Source organism: Canis lupus, chromosome 3 (genome assembly GCF_048164855.1).
Source record: "Canis lupus baileyi chromosome 3, mCanLup2.hap1, whole genome shotgun sequence".
NCBI classification, from domain to species: Eukaryota; Metazoa; Chordata; class Mammalia; order Carnivora; family Canidae; genus Canis; species Canis lupus.
In genome coordinates this window covers 21,913,003-21,933,659 of record NC_132840.1, presented here as the reverse complement: position 1 = coordinate 21,933,659, position 20,657 = coordinate 21,913,003, and the positions used below count along the sequence as shown (strand labels likewise).

Below are 20,657 nucleotides of genomic sequence, written 5' to 3'. Positions count from 1 at the left end.
AGAGCAGGAGGCCATCGGCAATTAGCAGCCTGATCCCCTGGGGGTCGGATGTCCCTCGCCAGCCGAGCAGGCGATCGATCCCCGACCACGCACCCACAATTAGCGCGCAGGCACCCGGACCCGGCTCACGCGCGGCGGCGGGAGGGCTGTGACCGCCCTCATTAACTGGAGACGCGTGGCAGGAGCCAGTCGGGGCGCGCGGGCAGCTGGGGGATGACAGGAGGCCGCGCACTCGGCGTCACCTCTGCTGTCTGACCGGGAGGATTAGCGCCGGGGCCGCCGGGCACGTGTAATTAACAGCTGAGACCCCAGACTCGGGGAGGGGAGTGGGGGTGAGGCCTGAAATCAAAACCGCAAAACCACGACGGCCGTCAGCTCTCAGCTCTCCCAGACTCGCGCTTAGCTGGCCGCGGAGACCGTCTCGAGCCCCCTTCGGGGGTTCAGAACAAGGACCGCCACCCACCCCGCTACTAGCCCTGGAGGACAAGGCCAGCTCCGGGTCACCCCACAGCGACCCGGTCTACTCGACCATGTACTGGGTTAGGTGCCTCACTCCTGATGCCAGGGAGGAGACAAGAGGACAGTCTCCTGTCTTCCCGGCCTCCCACTCCTAGGCCCGGGCCCCCCAAGCTTGGCAGGGCTGGAAGGGGCAGCACTGCAGGCCCCTGTCCCAGTAGGGCTTTGCCCGGCTTCAATCAGTGTAGGCAGCGCCCTGGGACCCAGGGCCACAAGCAAAGGGAGGGCGGGGGCCTCTGAGGACCGTGTCTGGGTCTGCTCGCCAGAGCTTTCTGCTCACCCCGGCAGTGTGTCCCGTCCCCTGTCCTAGGTCCACCTCAGATGGTCCCTGTGCAGACTGCATTCCGCTGGAGCTCGGATGGCTGTGTTCCAGAGGAGGGATGGCCTCCACTGCCCTTCCTGTCCTCACCCACCACATCCCCCACCTCCCCCAGGCCTGGTGGGCGAGTGTCCCTTGGACCCAGAAATGAGACTGGCCATCAGGCAGCCTCCTTTGGTTATAAGGCCGAGGAGCCCGTGGGGCCTGCAGGAAGCCTCCCAGCCAGCAGGCAGTCAGGTGGACACAACCTGGACAGTCCCAGAGTCGCCTCCCTGGAACATGACCACCAAAACAGGAACCTTGGCCCTTCTGCCTTTTGGGAAGCAAAGCGTGTGGGTTACAGGTGCCAAATGCCATCGTCAGCACACGAAGGCAGGGACATCCTTCCTACATGGGGGGACGATGACACATGCAGGGCATTCCTTGCCCCACTGAGGTCAACGGCTCCAACAACCCCAGGGGTTGGGGGAGAAGGGGTGGGCCAGAGTTGTGGGGCCGCCGCACACTGGCTTCCCGGCTGGGGGGTCTCCCCACCTGCCCACCAGCTGGAGCACCTCCACGGCACAGGACGGTCGGAGCCCACGTCCCGCCTCATAGCCACTGGTGTGCTCCTGTACCAAATTTGCCATCATGTGACAGTCACGAAACCCAAATCACCAAAGGCAAGGTGTGGGTCTTTCTTAGGAAACGTTTCCAGGGGCCCATTATTCATCACTGAGCAGGACTGAGGCTGGTGAGGACAGTGGGCTCCGTGAGCTGAGGGCAATGCTGCTGTGGTGGGGCCCACAGGGAGGAGCGGCGGGAGCGGGTAGCACAGAGAGGTGACGGGGCAGTCACTGCTGTGTCACCACAGCCAGAAGGCCCGCTGCTGCGAATACCCCAGTGCTGGGCATCGCCCATGGTCCACTGTTCTGGTCATACGCACCTTGCCCACACAGCCTGCCCCCTGCCCCTTCCCCGGGCCTCTCTCTCCTCCAGCCCCAGCCTCCAGAGGACTCCCCCTCCCCCGACCAAGAGCTCACACCTGTGCTCAGAGACAGATGGGGCTGCAGATGCCCGCAGGGAAACACCACCTCACGGAGCCCCGCCAGCGCGTGGCTGACACACGGGCGGCGAGCGTGCCAGGTGGGATCTTTCCTTTCCTGGTTTTGCTGTTTTCTTTGAAAGAGGCAGACTTCAGGTGGCAGCAGGGAAGACCCACCCGCGCTCCACGGGGCTGGCTGCGTGATGGCAATGCTGGTGGGTAGAGTCACACCTCCAGCCTCAACCAGGGGAGGAATGTGCCGCCGCCTCCCTGGGGCTCAGGGGCAGGACCTCGGTTCCAGCAGCTCCCGAGGCCCGGCCGGTAACTGGACCCGCCTGCAAAGCCAGCGACAAGATGAGGCAGGCAGCCAACAAGCGCCATGGAAGGAAGCGGGCAGGGGCGGCCGTGTTCGGGCTCTGGACTGGAGAGTTAGCAATTCAAGTCCAGCTGCCACCACCACGGGGACCCGTGCTCTTGGCAGACACCCCTTGGGTGAGGCCGCTCAGCCACCCCACAGAGCCCACCCTGCTCCCTCTGCCCAGCCGGGGCCCCTAAACCAAAGCTGCCCAAAGAGACCCTACCCTGACACAGCCGGGTCTTGGGGACAGCAGGGAGCGCCCAGAGAAACAGGCCCTCGACAGGGGTGTGGAGGTGAGGGGTGTGCGAGGTGGAAAAGACAGGCGGGGCATGCGGGGAGGCGCCCAGCCCCAGGGGTGCGGCTGAGGACGCGTGGGGCTTCCTGCCCCTCAGCAGACGGGCGCCGAGGCCCCACAGGAGGCGCCTGCTACAGCGTGGAGGCGAGCAGATTGCCACACAGCCTGTCGGAGCCAGCGCCTGGCAGCGGCCTCTGCTTCGTCATGCTCCGGGACACCGGGGACTCGGGCTCCCAGGCTCGCCCTCTGCAGGGAGCAGAGGGGAAGGGTCAGGGCCACAGGGGTGGGGGGCACCTAGGGTGGCTCCCAGGGCGAGTGGGGCCGCTGTTGGACTCCGGCCGCTGCCACGCTGCAGGTGGGGCATTTCCTGATGGGCGGCAGGGACTCAACCCTCACTCAGTCATTCATCAACTCCCCGTGAGCACACAGGGCAGCTAGGGACAATCAGGGGGTTGGGGGTCACAGCCTGCCCCAGGTCAGCGCTCTTGGGGTAATGGGCTGAGGGTCATTCCATGGCTCAAACTGGGGTGTGTATGGGGGACAGTCTGTCCAGAGAGGCTCTGGTGGGGGGACAGGCAAGGCAGAGGTGGCCAGGCCAAGGCTGCACCTAGACAAGCAGATTTGGGAGGGGACAGAGGGCTGAGCGGCCCAGGAGGACATCCTTTTTGCGGCCAGAGAAACAGAGAAAGGGCTCTGGCAGCCCCGACAGCAAAGGGCTACACGCGTGCTGCCTTTGCTCAACGGGGCACGCCCTGGCCTGTCCCAGAGAAACGGTCCCACGGGCACAGATGCGACCAGTGTGGGGCCAGACCCAAAGCCCTTTGCAGAAGAACATGCTGTGTGGGTGCCCCTTTATCCGGCGGCATGGCTGGGGAAAGGAGTTCAAGCTCACCGCCTTTCCATGGTGGCCCTCTCCTTCCTAGGAGCCTCCCAGTGAGAGTCTTCCAGCCCCCCCACCCCCATCCTGGCACCGCTGAGGGCCAGGGAGGTGGCGGTGGCAGGGGTGGCGGGGGTCAGGGGTAGGGGATGATTGCACCGACGGCCTCCTTTTGGTGCACACAGCTGCTACACCTAGCGCTAGTGTGTTCTCTCTGAATCAAAATCTACAAGGATGAGATCTCTAAGAAAAGAAAAAAAAGCTCAGAGAGATAAAGTGACGGGCCCAGGTCACACAGCCAGGATGTGAGCCAGAGGATCAGGCGGGTCCAGGCCCCAGGGGCACCCACAGCCCCTCCAGGAGCAGCGGACATCTCCACCCTACAGGACCCCCAGGGCAGTCAGGCCATGAAGAAGGCACCCCAGAGCCTCGGGACAGATACAATTCCCTACCAAGGGGCTTATTTCTCCGTTCTCATCCTTGCTCTCAAGGTAGAGCAAACCACTGGGCACTCAGGTTACTTCCTCGGAGTTGCAGGTTTAAACTGTACCCCTCAGGACATGATGTGAGGAAAGACATGAGCCCGAGAAGCCGAGCAGAGAGCTTGGGCCGCAGCTCAAAATAAGGGGACGCTTCACAGCAAGGGAGGGGTGGCGAGGGACAGGGTCAAAGGTGAGCCGGAGATGCACCAGGTTGCACGTGGCTGACAGGACAGGCTGTGGCTGCGGCCCTGCCTCTCCACCTGCCCCCTACGGAGGTCTGGAAGCTGCTCTGGTTCCAGCCAGGACCTCTCTGTCCAAAGGGACAAGGCCGTGGGCAGTTGGCAGTAGAGTCCTGGGTCCCCGGAGCCACCGGATGCCAAGATGCTAGCACCTCCGAGGGCATGGGGCCTCCACCCACTGCACCAGAGGCACCCACAGAAGACAGGAGCCGGTGGTCAGCAAACATGCCAGGGAAGGACCTGAGTGCGTGGCTTCCAAATTCCTCTCTGCTGCTAACAATGAGGGACGGAGGCCAGCTCACAGTTCAGTTTCGTCCACCAGCCACAGGGACAAAGAACGCGGCAGGAGACTGGCCGGTCCATGGCCAGCACTCAATACACGCCACCGCCGTGTTGAAGGCGGGGGTGCCGCACACGCCCGGTGACAGGTGCACGGTGCCAGCCAGCCGCAAGGTCATTCAGCCGTGAGAAGGAATGAAATCCTGGCATGCTGAGTGGGGGTGGCCCTGGAACATTGGGCGAGGTGCAGGAAGCCAGTCACTCGCGCTCTGCCCACCCCGGCCCCCCAGAGCGCGCCAGCAGACCGTGGCTCCGGGGCGGGGGTGGGCAGTGTGTGCTCATGGCACAGGCGCCTCTGCGGGGGCAGTGACCTGGTCTGATGTAGTGGTGACAGCTGCACGACCCAGAAGACCCTAGAGGCCACGGCATCGACTGCTTTAGGAGAGGGCTTGTGTGGCACTGAATCAACGTAAACAGTGTGGGAACCATCCTGCTCCTTCCCTGACCACGTGCTCCCTGCACCACTGAGGTGGGTGTAGGGGCGAGGGGGCTCCCACCCCAGCTTGTCATCCCGACTCCAGCTCTGCAAGCCACTTACGGCTACACGGCGGCAGCAAGGGGCAAAGGCACGTCCTCACGAGCTGTGTGCCCTTAGGCTCATGACTTGACCTCTCTGAGCCTCTCAGCCTCACCATCGGTACAGCAGGCAACTCCTGGCTGTGAGCCACTCCCGCTGATGGGGGGAGGTGGTGAGGTCACAGTTGGGGGGACTCTGAGAAAAAAGGGGACCAGGCACGAGGTGTGGCTCAGGGATGCTCCCGAGAGTGACCGCACCTCCTCATTTCTTCAAACTAAACTCTGGGGTGGATCAAATAAAGAATTGAAAACTGAGCTCATTGCCACGGACTTGAGGCTGCCAACTCTCAGACTTGGCTGGTGGCTGCCAGAAAGCCTACGATTCTCAAGACGCAGTGTGACAAGGGCCGAGGCAAGCACACAGTGGGACCTGGGGTGTCCCAGGGCCCCAACACCGCTCCACGGGTATGCAGCCCCCCAAAGCTCGGCCCTCACATCTGAACGACGGGGTGACCATAGCCCGGCCAGCTTCCATGGCAGCAAGGGCTCTGGCCAGTGTGGCTGGTACCTGGCCTCCCTCCCCTGGCCCTTCTCTGCAAAGTCACTCTTCCCAGGGCAGTGAACGAACGTGCAAAATGCCCAGGTCACAGCTGCGAGGAACAGGGCCCCATGGCTACCGGGCCTGGCCTCTGCCGCCAGCACACTTTGTTCCCAGCCAGCGAGGCCCAGAAGCCTCTGGCACGTTGGCTGCCGGCTGGCCCATCCTTCCAGCCAGATGCTGAGACCAGCCATGGGCTGCAGAGAGGAGACGGGACCATCAAGGCAGGCTCCGGCCCTAATGCCCATGGCCCTCCTGTGAGCCCCCATCTGCAGACTCCCCTGCCTGCCTCTGCAAGAAGTGCCCATCCACAGCCACGTCGTCAGCAGAAGTGTCACCCCAGGACGAGCCCAGGGGGCCGGAGTGACAGGTGGGGGTGACTCAACTTCAGCAGAATCAGACTTTCCCACGTGCCGACACTTGCCTTCTAGATGCCAAGGAAGGAGCAGGGGGCTGCCGGGCAAATTCTGCCACAGGGGTGTCCCACCAGCTCCACGGGGACCGCGGAGTCTCCACGGGCTCCGCATGTACCTCCAGGACACTGCACAGAGCCCAGGACGGCAGGCCTGGGAGCCTCGGCGGGCCCGGGGAGGGAGCTCACCGCCTTCTGCGGGCCATCTGCTCTCCAGCTGCGTGGCATGCCCTGGCCCAGAACAGCGGGGCCTCCCGCACCAGCAGGGTTCCTGCAGCTGGCTCACTCGGACGTGGCCAGGGAGTGTGCCTGGTGGGCGTGGAGGAGGAGGAGGGGCATGTGTGCGGGGACGCGGGAGGTCTGCCAGCAGCCACGCTCTGCCCCAGTGGACACAGAACCGGGCCCCAGCGATCTGCCCTCCTGGGCCAAGGCCCGCCCTGTCAATCCTGAGCACATTTGCCTTACACTTCCTCCTCAGCCCAACCACCGGACAGAGGTGAGATTCAGAACTCATAAGACCCCGAGCCAGTCCCGGTCAGGGCAAACGTCCCTTCTGCAGGGCTGCAGGCTCCGGAGCCGAGGACACCAAGCCCTGGACCTTTGGGGCCAGAGCCACCCAGGTCCCTGCTTCACTGGCCCAGAGGTCAGCCCCGCATCTGTGCAGCAAGTCCAGAGGGCGGTCGAGAGGTGGCCCCAGCCACAAATTACCTCCTGTCCCACCTGTCCAACCAATAGCCCGTGACCCAGACTAACATGGACAACTGGAGGGTCATCCCCAGAAGTGCCTGAGGCCAGAGGCACAGAGAGCCACCGAAAAAAGATCAAAGCTCAGAGAGGGTCAGTGTTGGCCCAAAGTCACACAGCATGTCACTGCCCAAGTGACACCAGAAGCCAGGGCTCTGAACCTCTGGGGGACACCCATCCAAGCCAGCACGCAATCCTGGCCCCAGGGACTTAAGCAGTGATGGGGAAGCTGCCTCAGAGACCCCCCCAACTCTGGGACCAAGTGGTTTCCAGAGACTGTGGCCACTCCTGCAGTGGCTCCCGGAGCCAACGCCGGACAGAGGCAGTGGAGAAGCGGAAGCAAAGCAGAGGCGCCGGGGTGGGGGTGGGGGTGGGGGTGTCGGGGAGGGCCTGCAGCTGGGACGGCGCTGCCCCCCGCAGAACGGCTCCTGCTCCAGCTCCCGCCCGCGGGGAACGGGGACCAGCTGTCTCTGGGCCGCGCACCTGCTCCTCTCCAGGGCCTGGGCCTGGGCCTGGGCCTGGGCCTGGGCGGGAGGACGGGGCTGCGCCTCTTACCTCTGGGCTCCTCCGCCTGTTTGGCGAGCTTGCGCAGCGCGGCGGCAAAGCTGGAGGACGGCGCGGCCTGGGCCGACAGCGCGCTGCTGGTGGCGGGGCTGCCGCTGGGCACCAGGGCGCCATTGAGCGGCGAGGGGGTGAGGGGGTTGACGGTGGCGGTGGTCCTGGTCGCGGTGGAAAGCATCCCTAGTGAAGGGGACTTGGGCTCATGGCTCATGCCTGAAACAGGAAAAGAAGAACCAGAGGTCACCCAGAGAGTAGGAGGGCCCAGCACCAGAGCGGGGGGCAGGTCCGCAGGGCCCGGGGGTCCGGGCCAGCGAGCAGCATGCAGGGACAGGGGACAGGAGCAGACACGGCGGCTCGGGCAGGACAGACAGAGGCAGAAGAGAGCCAGCGCCACAGAGAGCGGGGGGGCCCCCCACCCCTGTGATCCCAGATGCCGCGGCTCAGCCCAGGAGGATCCCCGCATCTCCTAACGCGGGCGGAGGGACCAGGGGGTGCGGGTCGGCGTCCTCGCAACAGAAAGGGGCTGGGGTAAGGAGGACGGCCCTAGAGCCGCCCCCGCCCCCCAGACCCCACCTCATTGGTGAGGCCGGGGCTGCTACCACCCCCGTTCTAGAGAAAACACGGGCAGACAGCGGGACCCGGCCCTGGGCAGGCCTCCCCGCGCAGCGGCCCCATCAGCAGCCGTGGCAGACGTGGGGGAGAGGAGGCGGTCGCCCTGCGGGCCCCGCCTGGGGACTGAAGACACACGACCGGCGACCTAAAGCCCCCCTTCCCGCCGAGGACCAGGCTCAGGCCTGAGCAAGGAGCCGACGAGGCACCGCCTCCTGCCAGGGCGACACCAGATGCCACAGGGGAGGACACAGCCATCTTCCCACACGCCCTCTGCCTTTCAAGTCCCGTCCAAGTGTCAACGAGGAGGCCGTCCTGCCTCCCGAGCGCCCGATCAATAGAGGCCCAGCTCCATCGCAGGCGGCCGAGCAAGCAGTGCCATAAATAAGTTTTCCATTAACATTCCCTGCCCTCTCGGGGCCACCTGCCCGCCGGGCCCCGCGCCCCGCCCCCTCGCTGTGGGCGCATTCCAGGGTGTAAATCAAGGCCCGTGGCCTTGCAGCTGGCAGAGGCCATAGGTTGTGTGCAGGGAGAAACGAATGGACTTCCAAGGCCCCAGACAGACACCTGGGTGGGGGGGCTCCAGGAACAACATCTAGGGAAGGGTCCCTGGGCGGCACGGGTGGAGGAACACCATCACAGAACAGGGCAAGAACGTGCCCTCCTCACAGGGCTGCGGCCCACACCCCAAGAGGCTCTCTGTGGCCCCCAGAGCCCACCTCACCTCTGTTGGGCTCTGTGCTGAGTCTCAAAGAGCCTAACTGGACCCTGCTTCTGCAGCCATCCCCACAGGCCAGCAGGCTCGAAGGCAGCCAGGTGAAAAAGGGGGGATCCCCACAGGCGGCCGGGCAGGGGTAGGCGTTCACCTGCTGCCCCAGAGCCTGAGTCCCAGAGAGCCAGGTGGCACTGGCTGCTGCTCTCCTGCCAAGGGGGGTGGGAAGAGCCACCCTCGGGGGTGCATGAAAGACCACACTGAGGCAGCGGTGCCCTCCAGCAGCCCCACTGAGCAGCAGAGGAGCGCTAACTCCCTACTGACCCGTGTGTCTGCCTCTGCTGGAAAAGCAGGAAGGCGGAGTGAACCCCACGAGAGAAACTCAAGAATCCTGGAGAGTGTGGGGTCCCTCTTCAGCAGCCTGACAGCTGGAAAATGCAGGTCTCAGACCCAGGTCATTCTCAGTCAACCCAGCACCCGGCTGGCTAGAGGACACCGAGCCCAGTGGATGCTAGGATCTGGGAGTTTGGCCCCAGGCTACCACCGCCACCCTCTCTTCCTCCAGTGGATAGCTGGACAGAGGGGGCACGAGGTGTGACCAAGGTTGTGGAGTGAGGAAATGGGGGCCTGAAGGTCAAGCTTAGCATTCACTTGGCTGCCAGGTACCTGGAGCTTGAATCCTCGCTCTGCAGCCTCAACTGTGTGACCTCAGGCAAGTCACTCTGCCTCTCTGGGCGTGTCTTGCCTGTAAGATGCAGCAAGACAAAGTCCACTACCCCGCTGACCTCAGATGATCCTGGGAAGCCAGGAGCCGCTCACAGTCTGGTCCTGGTCGGATGGCTCAAGGCCACACAGTCAAGCAGCATGCCCAGGACTTGAACCCTCTCTCCTGGGCCCTCATGGTATCCCCGCACACCTCACATCACACCTGCCTGCTCCAAGACCTAAACAAGACCCTGGAGCAGAAGGGATCAATGCATGTGCACACACACATGTGCACGCACACACACACTCCTAAAATACGTTTCACCAAAGGCTCTTAGAGATACATCCATGATTCTTTGCTCCTTCAAGGGGCAGGGACTGATTCTCTCTCCCCAAAACGTGGGCTAGACAAACGAACTCACGTCGGACCCAGCGAGGACGGCGGAAGTAGTCATGTGCGACTTAACACAAAAAGAGCATCAGAGGTGCCGTGGCCACACGGCCACCTGCCCACTCTCCGGCATCACTTGAGGGGACTGTGCTCAAACAGCCCATGGAGAATCCCAGGTCTCCTGACGCCACCAGACAAAAACCAGGTTCTTCCCCCCAGCCTGGCTGAGCTTCCAGATGAGACCACAGCCCCGGCTGCCAGTTGGATCACAGCCTGCTTGGGGCCTCTGAGCTGCCCCGCATCCCTGAATGTTAAGTCTGGGAGCATTTGTCACACAGCTCTAGACAACCAACACGGTGCTGCCACGCACTCTACTGACCTCAACTGCCGTCTTGCACTCTCTCCCCATCTCCCTCTTGGAGCCCAAGAAGCTCAACCATCTGCAAACGTTCTATGACTTTACCTGCAGTCTTCAAAGTGGGCCCCCATGAGGTCATCGGAGACCATCAACACTTCCTCCATTCCCTCATCCCTTAGAGAGCCAGCCACCTCTCTTTAATTCCCAATTCTATGACAAAGGTGTCACTGTGCCCATTTTACAGATGGGGGAAGACAGTCTTGGATCCAAGGCCCAACGGATGGTTAACGGCAGGGCTGAGATAACTGCAACAGAGCACCTGCATCCTGTTTATGCTAAAGTGGTCAGGGCCCGGATCCAGACCCATTCTGCCCCACAGCACGCACGTGTGTAAGAGATGGGGCCGAGCGGTGGGGAAGTGAGGGTAGGCAACGCAGTCATTCTACCTCCCAGTGACTGGTCCCCAAGGCCCGGGAGCAGATGTGAGGTCACTGCCCGGGAGCCATGTGACAGGCTGGCCAGCTGGTGACCTGGGTGGACCTGCTCTGACTGCCGACTGACATTGCTGGGCAGGGTGACATGGAGGTGCTGGGCTAGGCAGGGGCAGCCACATGACAAATCCCAGGCCAGACCCCATAATACCACATGCCCCTGAAGCTGCTGGTGGGCGTCTTCAAGTGTCAGCAAGAGAAGCAAAGGTCTCACTCTACCCTTATACCTATGTTGTAACTTCTCTGCAGTAAACCAGGTTTTTAGCAAAGTGGGAGGTCACTGGGGCTCCTAGGAAGTTCAGTGGGTTACAGTGCCTGCCTTTGGCTCAGGTCACAGTCTCGGGAGCCTGGGATCCAGTCCTGTGTCAGGATCCCCGGTCAGCGCAGTCTGTTTCTCCCTCTGTCCCTCCCCCTGCTGGTGCTTGCGCGCACGCGTGCTCTCTCTCTCTCTCTCTTTCATACAGATAAATTAAATCATAAGTAAACGGGGGGTGGGGGGGATGGTCATGAAAGAGACAGAGAGCTCGCCAACATGAGGCTGGCACACCAGCAGAGGGCCCGGAGGCACCCCTCAGACCAGGGCCTCCCCTGCTGGAACTCAAACCCAAATCCTCACCCACTGGTCCCCTGCATGGTAGGGTCACAATCCTGCTGGCATTGAGTACCCTCCCCTCCCACCTGAACCTCCCCTCCCCTCCTCAAGCAAAGCCTGGCACCTGCCCTCAGGGCTCTACCAGTGGCCCTCTTGGTTCCCGGGGGTCCCCCAAAGCCAGCATCTCTGTTGCAGTGTCAGCCACGGGCTCAGGGGCACTGCAAGTCAGGAAAGCTACTGCTGATGTCAGGTCACTTAAAATAGAATCCCAACCCAGCCTCTTCATTAAGGAGCTAAAATTAGCACCGCTCCTCAGCATGTACACCCCGGGAGGGCGGGCTGGAGGATCACCAGCAGCCGGGATGGCAGCTCCCCTGCACCCGGGATGGAGGGGCAGGGGCCACACTCATGGGACCGCGGCACCCGGCAAACAGTCACCCCGACCCTACCACGGCTCCACGCAGCCTCAAGGGAATCCACTGCCCACCCTGTCCCTCTGTCCCAGGCTGGGGTCACTGCAGGACCCACACACTGTGCAGCACCCCCGCCCCGAGCCCTGCCCAGGGAGGCAGACCCAGAGCTCCCACACACACGCAGGCCACGGCAGGTGCAGCAGGGGTGGGCCTTGGGGTGGCCCCTGCATCCTCAGGAGGCCCTGGGGGAACATGGGGCACCTGCTCCCTGTGCCCTCATTAGAGAGGGTATTTATTAACTTCTGTGCTCCTGGCCATTGACTGAATTCTTGTCTACATTATCAGCTCATGTAAATTCATTATCCTAACAGCTGGGAATAAGCTCCACTGCGTGAAGGCCAATGATGGATGAGAGCGCCGGGGCCGGGGGCGGCGCAGGAGGCAGGGAGGGCTCCCTCCGCGCGGTGCTGCTCTCCGACATGTGCACCTCGGCAGGACGGCGACCGGGTCATGTGGCCTCCCGGCCTTCTCATTTACATCACGTACAGCTGTCCTACTCTGGACGGGGCTCCTGCCACCACCGGCTGCCACCCAAGCTCCCAGGAGCAGAGAGCCGCCACAGCAGGACACCCGGAGGTGAGATCCGATCGGCCCCGGCACCCCAGCTGGAGGGCCCGGGACGCCCCCGCAGAGCCCAGAGCCCCAAAGCCACTGGGCCACCGGCCCCCTCCTCTCCTGCTCCGCCAGCGCGATGGTGTTTTAATCAATACTTTTCCTCTTCTGCCTACATTTCTAATAAGGCCAGCAGCAGCACAGAGCTTTAAAAAAAAAAAAAAAAAAAAAAAAAGGGCAAAAGGAAAGAAAACCAAGTGCAGGGCCAGCCCGGCTGGCAGGGTGGCTGATGTTCTCTGCTCTCCGGAAACCCACCTTGTTCTGGTTCTTCAGAACAAACCCCATGCTCCGCAGCAGCAGGACTTAAGTGGGGGGAGGCCCCCCAACACGCCATTAACTATGGCCCCAGCCCCACCGCCCCCTCGACTCGGTGGCGGCGGGCGTATTAATCAGCACGCGGGCCTCCCGCCCGGCCTCCCGCAGACCCTATAATTACCGCTTCCTTTCATGGGCTCTACCCCGGCACCAGACCTCGGGCCTGCTCCCTCCGTGCTCTCTAATTACAAGCTAATGGCTGAGATGAATTTTCTGCTGGCTCCCGGTTCAAGCACCAGCCCGCCCCTTCCTCCTGACAGCCCCCCACCCTGGGGTAATTACACCCCGCGGGGCCAGCCGGCAGGGCCTCCCTGTCCTGCCCCAGGCACGCACGATCCGGATTGGGATTCTCCAATCACCCCTCTTGATCATTTTTCATTACCGCAGAAAGAAAGAAACGTTTGTGAGCAAACACAGCGCGTCCCTGGGGTCAGCGGCCCCGGCTCCCCGGCCCCCCGCCAGCCTCCTGCTCAGGGATCACTGCGCCCCCCCCCCCAAGGGGCGATGCTCCTGCAGCCCTGACAAGGCCGGGGTCACCCTGCTGCAGAGACCCGGTGGGCGGCTGCGGTGTGGGGTGCCATGTGATCATGGGAACCCGAGCGGCTTCATAATAAATTCATTATTATATTTGCCTTCGGCGTGTTCTGAGCTCACTCGCACGAAGCAATTTTTCTTGGGGATGGGGGTGGGGGAGTCAGGAAGGTTTTCCTGCTCCGGATGCGCAGGGTGGCCTGCTTAGGCCTAATGTTCTCTTTCGATTAAGGACAGTCCCCCAGGTTGCAGGTCTGTAAGGGGACTGGGGACTTTCTCTGTCCGAGTCCCAGAAGAGGACTTACTCCCCAAGGCTGCGGCCCCAGGAACTGGCGGACTGTGCCCGAGCCACTGCTGGCCGCAGGGAGCGGAGCGCAGGGCAGAGAACAGGTGGGGGTGCGGGGGCCATAGGAGACCCCGGCCCAGGAGCCAAGGAGAAACAAGGCAGCTCCCTCCTTGGGGACATGGCTGCCCCCTCCCCCACGCAGACCTGTCACTCAGCAGCGTGAAGTCACTTGGGAATGCCCAAGGCAGGGGCTCACGAGCTGCACCAAGTGCCCTCCAGAGGCGCCATCGATGAGACAGGAGCCCACCGGGGCAAGCTGTTTCCAAAGCCCATCTCTGCTCTCTGGGGTCCCCCGACAGCCACCAGGAACCCCAGGTGGGGTTCAGCCTAGGTGGGGCAAGGTTTAGGGTTCTCTCGGCCCCTATCCCCCAGTGCCACGCTAGTACCGTGGGTGAGGGGCGTTCAGGAGAGACCCCCACACTCACTCAGCACTCGGTGCCCACATACCAGGTAACAGCACAGAGGTGTGGGCCAACGGGGCCAGAGAGGTGTCCGGAAGGAGTGGGAGCCACAAAACAGGTAGAAATGGGGTGGGCATGGGGTGGCACCCTGGTCTCCCCCAGAGCCGGCCAAAGATGATCCACAGGTTGAGGTTGGAGGCTGCAGAAGGCCGGGAGTCGCGGAGGCTGCGGGTGGAGGCACAGGACAGAAGTCGGGCAACAGATGGCAGCGACATTTGACAGCGATTACTCTGAGCGGCTGCCGCGTCTAGAGAAGCCTGGACACGGACAGATGAAGGGCTGCGCGCGGTGGGGGAGGGGGGGCAGCCGTCCAGAGGGGGCGGAGAGGCAGGAACCGCAGCATAGAGAACCGTATAGAAATAGTAAAGCCAGAGGAGACCAAGGGACAGGGTCAAGGCTGGAGCCCGGCGTCCGAGACCCCAGGAGGCTGTCCCCAGCAACGCGGACGGTCCTAACAGTTGCAGCAGACGCCGGACTGCTTGGCCCGGAGTTTCACAGCAACTGCATGAACAGGCCTCGGCAGGCGGCGAGGTCAGGGAGGCTGCCCAGGGTCCCACTGCAGACCAGCGCGGGAGCCAGAGCCAAGGACAAGGACGCCCCCAGCCAGCTGATCCCTCCCCACCCCGCACCCCGGCTTTCCCCACACCTCTGCTTCCTGGAGGTGGGTGGCCCCCGGGGGCTCCCAGGGCCAAGGAACCTCCCATGCAAATTTTCCCAAGTGGCCTGCCTCTGCCTCCCACTCTACAGATGGGTACACCAAGTCGGGGAGAGAGTGCTGCCCTGGCCTGCGGAGACCGGGACCTGAACTGTTTAGAAAGTGCTAGCAAGAAGGAACTGGGCAGGGCCACTCACTGGGCTTGCCTTCCATTTTGCAGACCCCAGTTCTGTGACTGAAGGCCCCTGCGAGAGCACCCAGCTGGGTGCCAGACTCATTTTACACTCAGCATACAACCCTGGCCCAAGCACGAGGACGGATTCTGGGACCCCCGCATCTCCGCAGCTCTGGCAGGGAGCTCCTGGAGGGCATGTGGCCCAGATAACAACCCCGGATTAGGACCCTTTCATGTGCCTGCTGGCACCTGAGCTAACCAGGCCACCTCCGAGCTGAGTCTCACTCACAAAGGAGCCCTTTCAGTGGATGCCCAGAAGCACGGGGTGCAGGAAGCAGGCAGGGGTCAGAGGTGTCCGGTGCAGAGGAGAGGTCCCGAAGGAGAGAAACCCAACCCAGCCAGGAGGCAGCCACTGAAGTTCTCCAACTTTCCATGGAGCAGCAGGTGGGGAAAGAGGCCAGGAGGGCAGGGGTCAAGGCCAGGTCCTCCTTCTGACACGGATAAAACCTACCTGGGCGGGAGTGGGGAACAGACTTTGAGAAGCAGTGGGAAGAGGAAGCAGAGGTCATTGCTCTGCTAGCTGGGACCCTACTTCCTGCTCCCTCACTGTACTCAGGGTGGGGGCCAGGAGTCTGGGTGCTTCAACAGCTCCTGCCTTACCCCTCTGGGAAGGAAGGACAGAGAATACAAGAGCACTGTCCCTTCGATATAGAGTAGCTATTGACAAAAGCTGTCCATACGGGGCAGGCTGGGTCCTCCTGCAGCTCTACTCCTCAGGGCACTGGGTAGGTCCTCCGCCAACACAAGAGGGATGGAGGCACACCAGCCATATCCTCACATTGCTTAACTGACCAGACCCGATGGGGCTAACGGTGATGCCCGGCATCCCTGCTCAGGCAGGCTGGCAAGCTTTGGGTCTCACTTGGCAGGACCACCCAGGAGCTGAGGCATGAAACTGGACTGCTGGGACTCCTGGGTGGCTGGCTCAGTGGTTGAGCGTCTGCCTTCAGCTCAGGGTGTGGTCTCGGAGTCCCAGGATCGAATCCCACATCGGGCACCCCTTGAGAAGCCTGCTTCTCCTTCTGCCTATGTCTCTGCCTCTCTCTTCATCTCATGAATAAATAAATACAAACCTTTAATTAAAAAAAAAAAAGAAAGAAAGAAAGAAAGAAAGAAAGAAAATGCTGGTAGGAAAACTGTGGTCTGAACCTCAGCTTCCGTATCAGTAATAGGATTGGGGGGGGGGCTAGATGCACGGGGGCAGAGGCTAAGCAGGCCTTCTTTGACCCATCAACCTGTCTTCATTTGGCCTGATGTCAAGCCATGTAGCTTAAATGTGAATCAACGGATATTTAAAAATGGAAGATTTTAAGTCAAGATGAAGATCCATAAAACAAGAAGCCACCAACCCAAAATCCTGAGAACAGCAGCTGTCCCAAGTCCCCACCTTTCCCTACTGTCTCAGGCTGTCCGGTTTGCTTGATGCAGGAGTGCGTCTCCCCAGGTCTGAAATTCCATGTGCTCAGGCAACGAATAGCATCTGTAGGAGCTTATCGATAAATGGGCACCATGGCCAGGACACTCAGCCCAGATGTTGTCAACACTAATTCCATCCTAATTCAGCAGTAAGAGGTCAGCCCCTCCACACTCTCAGATTTAGGGGTGACGGCCCGCCAGGAAGGTAGGCCAATATCTCGGCATGTGTCAACAGCAAGTGGGTTTCACTTGGCTCAAAGCCAGTGCACTCAAGCCAGGACCTGCCTCAAATCATAAAATTAATTTTTGCTTTTGTTAAAAAAAAAAAAAAAAAGTCCATTATCATAATGATCATAAGGGCAGACCAGACCCTCTCCTGCTGAATTCTGGATACAGATTTACCAAGTTCACAGGGACCCAGCAATTTGTGTGGCGTCCACGAACACAGGTTAGAGAATCCGAGGGCATAGAGCTCTTTACGTACTGAACCCTGAGCAGTAACCCCTTTTCCCACCGTTATACACCTGGGTCAAAGGCAAATGAGGTATCAATACCCAGAAACCTCCAAGTTCTAATGGTACTTCCTCTTGGGCTCATCTACCATCTTCAAAGCCCAGTGTGCTACGCCTGGGAATCAGTAAATGCCAACTACCCTCCCCCTACAAAAAAAAAACACCAACTACCCTGTGACCAAAATGGGACCTCAGAAGAGGGCCATCAGGTAAAGGTTCCCACGACAGTCACCAGGAGCCACAGGCCGGGTTGGTCACCTTCTTCTGTCCACAACTGCCCTCCATCAACTGCTGAGAAATGGACTGTCCAAGCCTAAGTAATCCTTTCCTTCCTTAACACAAATTCCTCTATCATCTCAACTGGGAACCTGCAAGTTTCCTGTAATCCAAGCAGGATGCTGAGGCCCCAAACCAGCTCTCACAGGTGCCAGGCTTCACCCTCTGGGACCACAAACCCTAGCTGTCCCGGGTCACACAGTGACAAGCAGCCTGGTTGGCCCAGAGATCCACTGTGGGGGCAAGAGAACCTCTGAGGAGCAGGTGTTGGCTACATGAAGGGCCTTCTTCCTCCTGTAGGGTCAGCAAACGCCCTTGGAGGCCAAAGGTTGAGGGGTGGAGAGCCCACTCAGCCAGAATCAGGTACATAAAGTTCCCGGCTGCTGCTGGTGGGCAGAAGCGCCATCCCAACACACGCAGCTGGAGTTCAAGTCTTTCCACGTCAGCTTTCCCTTCCTGGCACCTATCCCCTAGGCCAGCCCTGTGTCGTGAACACACCGGGGTGGGGGTGGGCACTTAGAGAGTGTGGCCCAGATGCTGCTGTTAACAGGAGCACAGCACCCCGAGGTACACGGAGCGCCCTGGCTGTCTGAGCGTGGGCAGGGATCCCCTGCCAGATAGAGCACAGTACGAGGAAGGACACAACACTGTCCTACCAGTCTCACCTTGGAAACCAGCTATCGGGTTAAAATGCACCGCCTGTGCCCGAGTGACAGGCCCCCAGGGTCCGGCATCCCTAGGAAGGCCTCCAGTCTCACAAAGCCATAGAAGACCTTGTAGGCAAAACCTGCAAGATGCAAAATGTCTTATGGGCTCAGAAAGGCAAGGCCTGGGCATTAATCTGATTTAAAACCTATAATCTCAGCCCACTCCTCCAATCCCCCTCTGAGCTCAAGCAGGGCTGACCAGAAATCCTTAAGAGACCATCCATCTAATTGGGGCCCAGGGTTAAAGGGGGAGGGGGTGCCAGGCATTGCATGGGGGCTGATACTGAGCTTTCCTATTAGTTTCCTAATAGTTTCCTATTACATTGGGACAACCAGCACCCCCGCCCCCACACGAGGTGGCAGGGAGCAATCAGAAGCCCCTGGAGGTTCCCAGGCAGCTAAAAACTTCAGCTTTACTTATTCAACTTTGTATCTTCCAGGCTGGCTACCCTCTAGTGAATGAACCTCCCTCCACCCCCATACATGTAAAACAGTAACAATAACGCACAGATAGATGCAAGCTCAGAATTCAGCAACATGAACCTCCTCCCACCCCTTGGTTTTGTTCCTTCTCCACCAATAACCAGCTACAGGATGCCAGGCAAGCACGGGCACATGTGGGGCCCCTAGATATCCTAGCTAATGGTCAAATGGGGATCCGCCCTCCCTCATTCCAGGCCCTCCTCAAGGGAGCGTCAGACGGTGACAACACAGTCCGTGCCACATGTCACATGAAGGCCTTCGCAGCACTCCCCCCACCCATGACAGGCTGGGTGGTATGCCAGCTGGTGCCCTGGCTCACCCCATAACGCTCGGGGTCGGCACAGAGGAGGCCCTGCCCACCCCACCTGGAGGCCGGGTCCTCCTCAGCTTGACACATAGATTTTCCTTTGGGACGGCTTAACCTATCCAACGTCAATACTGCCCTGACCAGAAGCTCACAGATCGATTCCTTTTATTGCTGCCTGTGGCCACAGACCCACCATCTGAGCACAGGGAGGGCAGGCCAGGGGAGGGGCTGCAGGCGGCTGAAGAAAGGGATGCGCACACGCAGGGTTCAAGACCAGGCGGGCAGGTGGGGCCCTAGCACCCGCCTGGAGATCAGCACGGGCTGACCTGGCAAATGGAGCTTTTGAGTCTCAGTGGGAAAAGTGCAACCACTCTCACCCCTCCCCCCCCAAGCACTGCAAGGCCAGGTGGGTTTCATGAATTAAAACACCAGGACCATCGAGGAAATGATGTGGTTTCTTTAACAAACCCTCACACGAGCTCTCCACACCAGGCACCACCCCAAGCTTTAAGGAGAAAGGATTTGATCTCCAAGCATCCTAGGATGCAGGTGTTCTCACCTGTCATCCAATTCCAAAGGAGGAGACCCAGAGGTCAAGTACACAGGACCACAGGGCTGGAGAGGTGGATGCTAACACCCTCGGCAGGTGCAGTAAAAGTGATGCAGACGCTCGCTGGGGGCTCACCTAGGGCCTCCAAGGTTGTCAGCTCCTCCGGCCAGTTGCCCATTCAGGGGCAGGTGCCGGGCATGCGTGTCCCCCGAATCCACAACATAAGGGAGGCCTGTGCGCCCCCATGGTACAGATGGGAAACAGCTGGAGGGCTGCCCCACACCCGGCTCTGGCAGCCCCAGAGCCACTACAACGTGCAACTCCTCACACATATGTCAAGTTCTCCAGCTGGAGGAACCCGTTCCAGGATCGGAAGGCTTGGCCGGAGCTCTGGACAGGCACAGAAGCCATCCGTCCAAACACAACTCTGCATTTGAAGGGCCCCTTAGGAGTAGAGCTCACAGCTCACCCGGGCAAGGGAAGGGGAGTTACCTTCAGGATTTTACCCCAGGTTAACACAGGGCTCAGTGTCATCCAGCGACCAGGTGATGGTTCTCTCACCCAGTCAGGTGAGGGTCTCTGGCTCCCTAGGGCACCTCATCCAATTCTGGGGCAGAGGACACACTCTGGTTTCCTGAGGAAGGACTCCAATTCTCCTTAAAAGGACTCAGTCCAGGGGCACCTGGGCAACTCAGTGATTGAGGGTCTGCCTTTGGCTGAGGTCATCATCCTGGGGTCCTAGGATCGAATCCTGCATCAGGCTGCCCATAGGGAGCTTGCTTCTCCCTCTGCCTATGTCTTGGTCTCTCAAGAATAAATGAATAAAATCTTAAAAAAAAAAAAAAAAAAAAAGCCTCAGTCCACCTTCCCCAAGGGCAGAAATCCCTTCCCAGCTGCCCGCTCCCCCACCAGAAGGCACTTGTAGCTCAGTTCTGATTGCACACTGCAGTCACATGGGGTGAGGGTAGGGGTTGGGGGCTATGAAATACAGACCTCTGGGCCCCTCTTCTAGAAACTGGGCTTAATTGGCCACAGGTCGACCGGGGGGTTTAGGTTCCCCCAGTGATTCAAAAGTACCGCCAAGAGTGAGTCCCCCTAATCAGAAGGCTTTCTGCTTCCCACCCCACCTCCTTCAACTAAGTCACACCCCTCAAGATCCCCAAATCCCACTAGGGCCCACATAGCCTGGAGTCCACCCAGATCTCTCTCCCACAGATGCCTGCAAACACTTGACCCCCTCCCCCTAACCTGCAGTCCCCTTCCTTCCAAGGCCCGGACCCGCATCCCACGCTCCCCAGAGGCTGCTTTCACTTCCCCTGGCCCCACGGTGGCTTCCCCTCTGAACTTGGGAACATGCTCAAGGCATCAAGAAGAGAAGGGCAGGGGGGCTGGTGTCAGGGACCCTGGGGTGCGGAGCTGCCGGGAGAATCCCAGGCAGGACCTGGGCCGAGCAGGGCCGCCGCGTGGTGGGGTCCTGCCGGAGGAGCTGAGGTGGAGGCCAAGAGACAAGCGGCGGGTGGAGGGGAGAAGCTGCAAAAGCAAGATTAAAAGGCCCCCGGCGCGCGTTTTGGCAGGCGTGCAAAGGGCTGCTCTGGGCGCGCTCCTATGTTATCTGTCCCTACACCTCCCAGCAACGAGCG

At 60.7% G+C, this 20,657-nt stretch overlaps 1 protein-coding gene across 6 annotated transcripts in view; it reads right to left on the bottom strand.

The window, feature by feature from the left end:
* GSE1 (Gse1 coiled-coil protein) overlaps positions 1-20,657 on the bottom strand; it is a 413,371-nt gene that overhangs the window by 30,240 nt on the left and 362,474 nt on the right. For 5 of the 6 annotated variants that reach the window (XM_072819500.1, XM_072819501.1, XM_072819498.1 and 2 more), the window contains one exon: positions 7,275-7,493. The exons of the other annotated variant lie outside the window; for it this stretch is intronic. In XM_072819500.1, the coding sequence (XP_072675601.1) occupies positions 7,275-7,493 (219 nt within the window). The remainder of the gene's footprint in view (positions 1-7,274; positions 7,494-20,657) is intronic. 6 annotated transcript variants of the gene reach the window in all.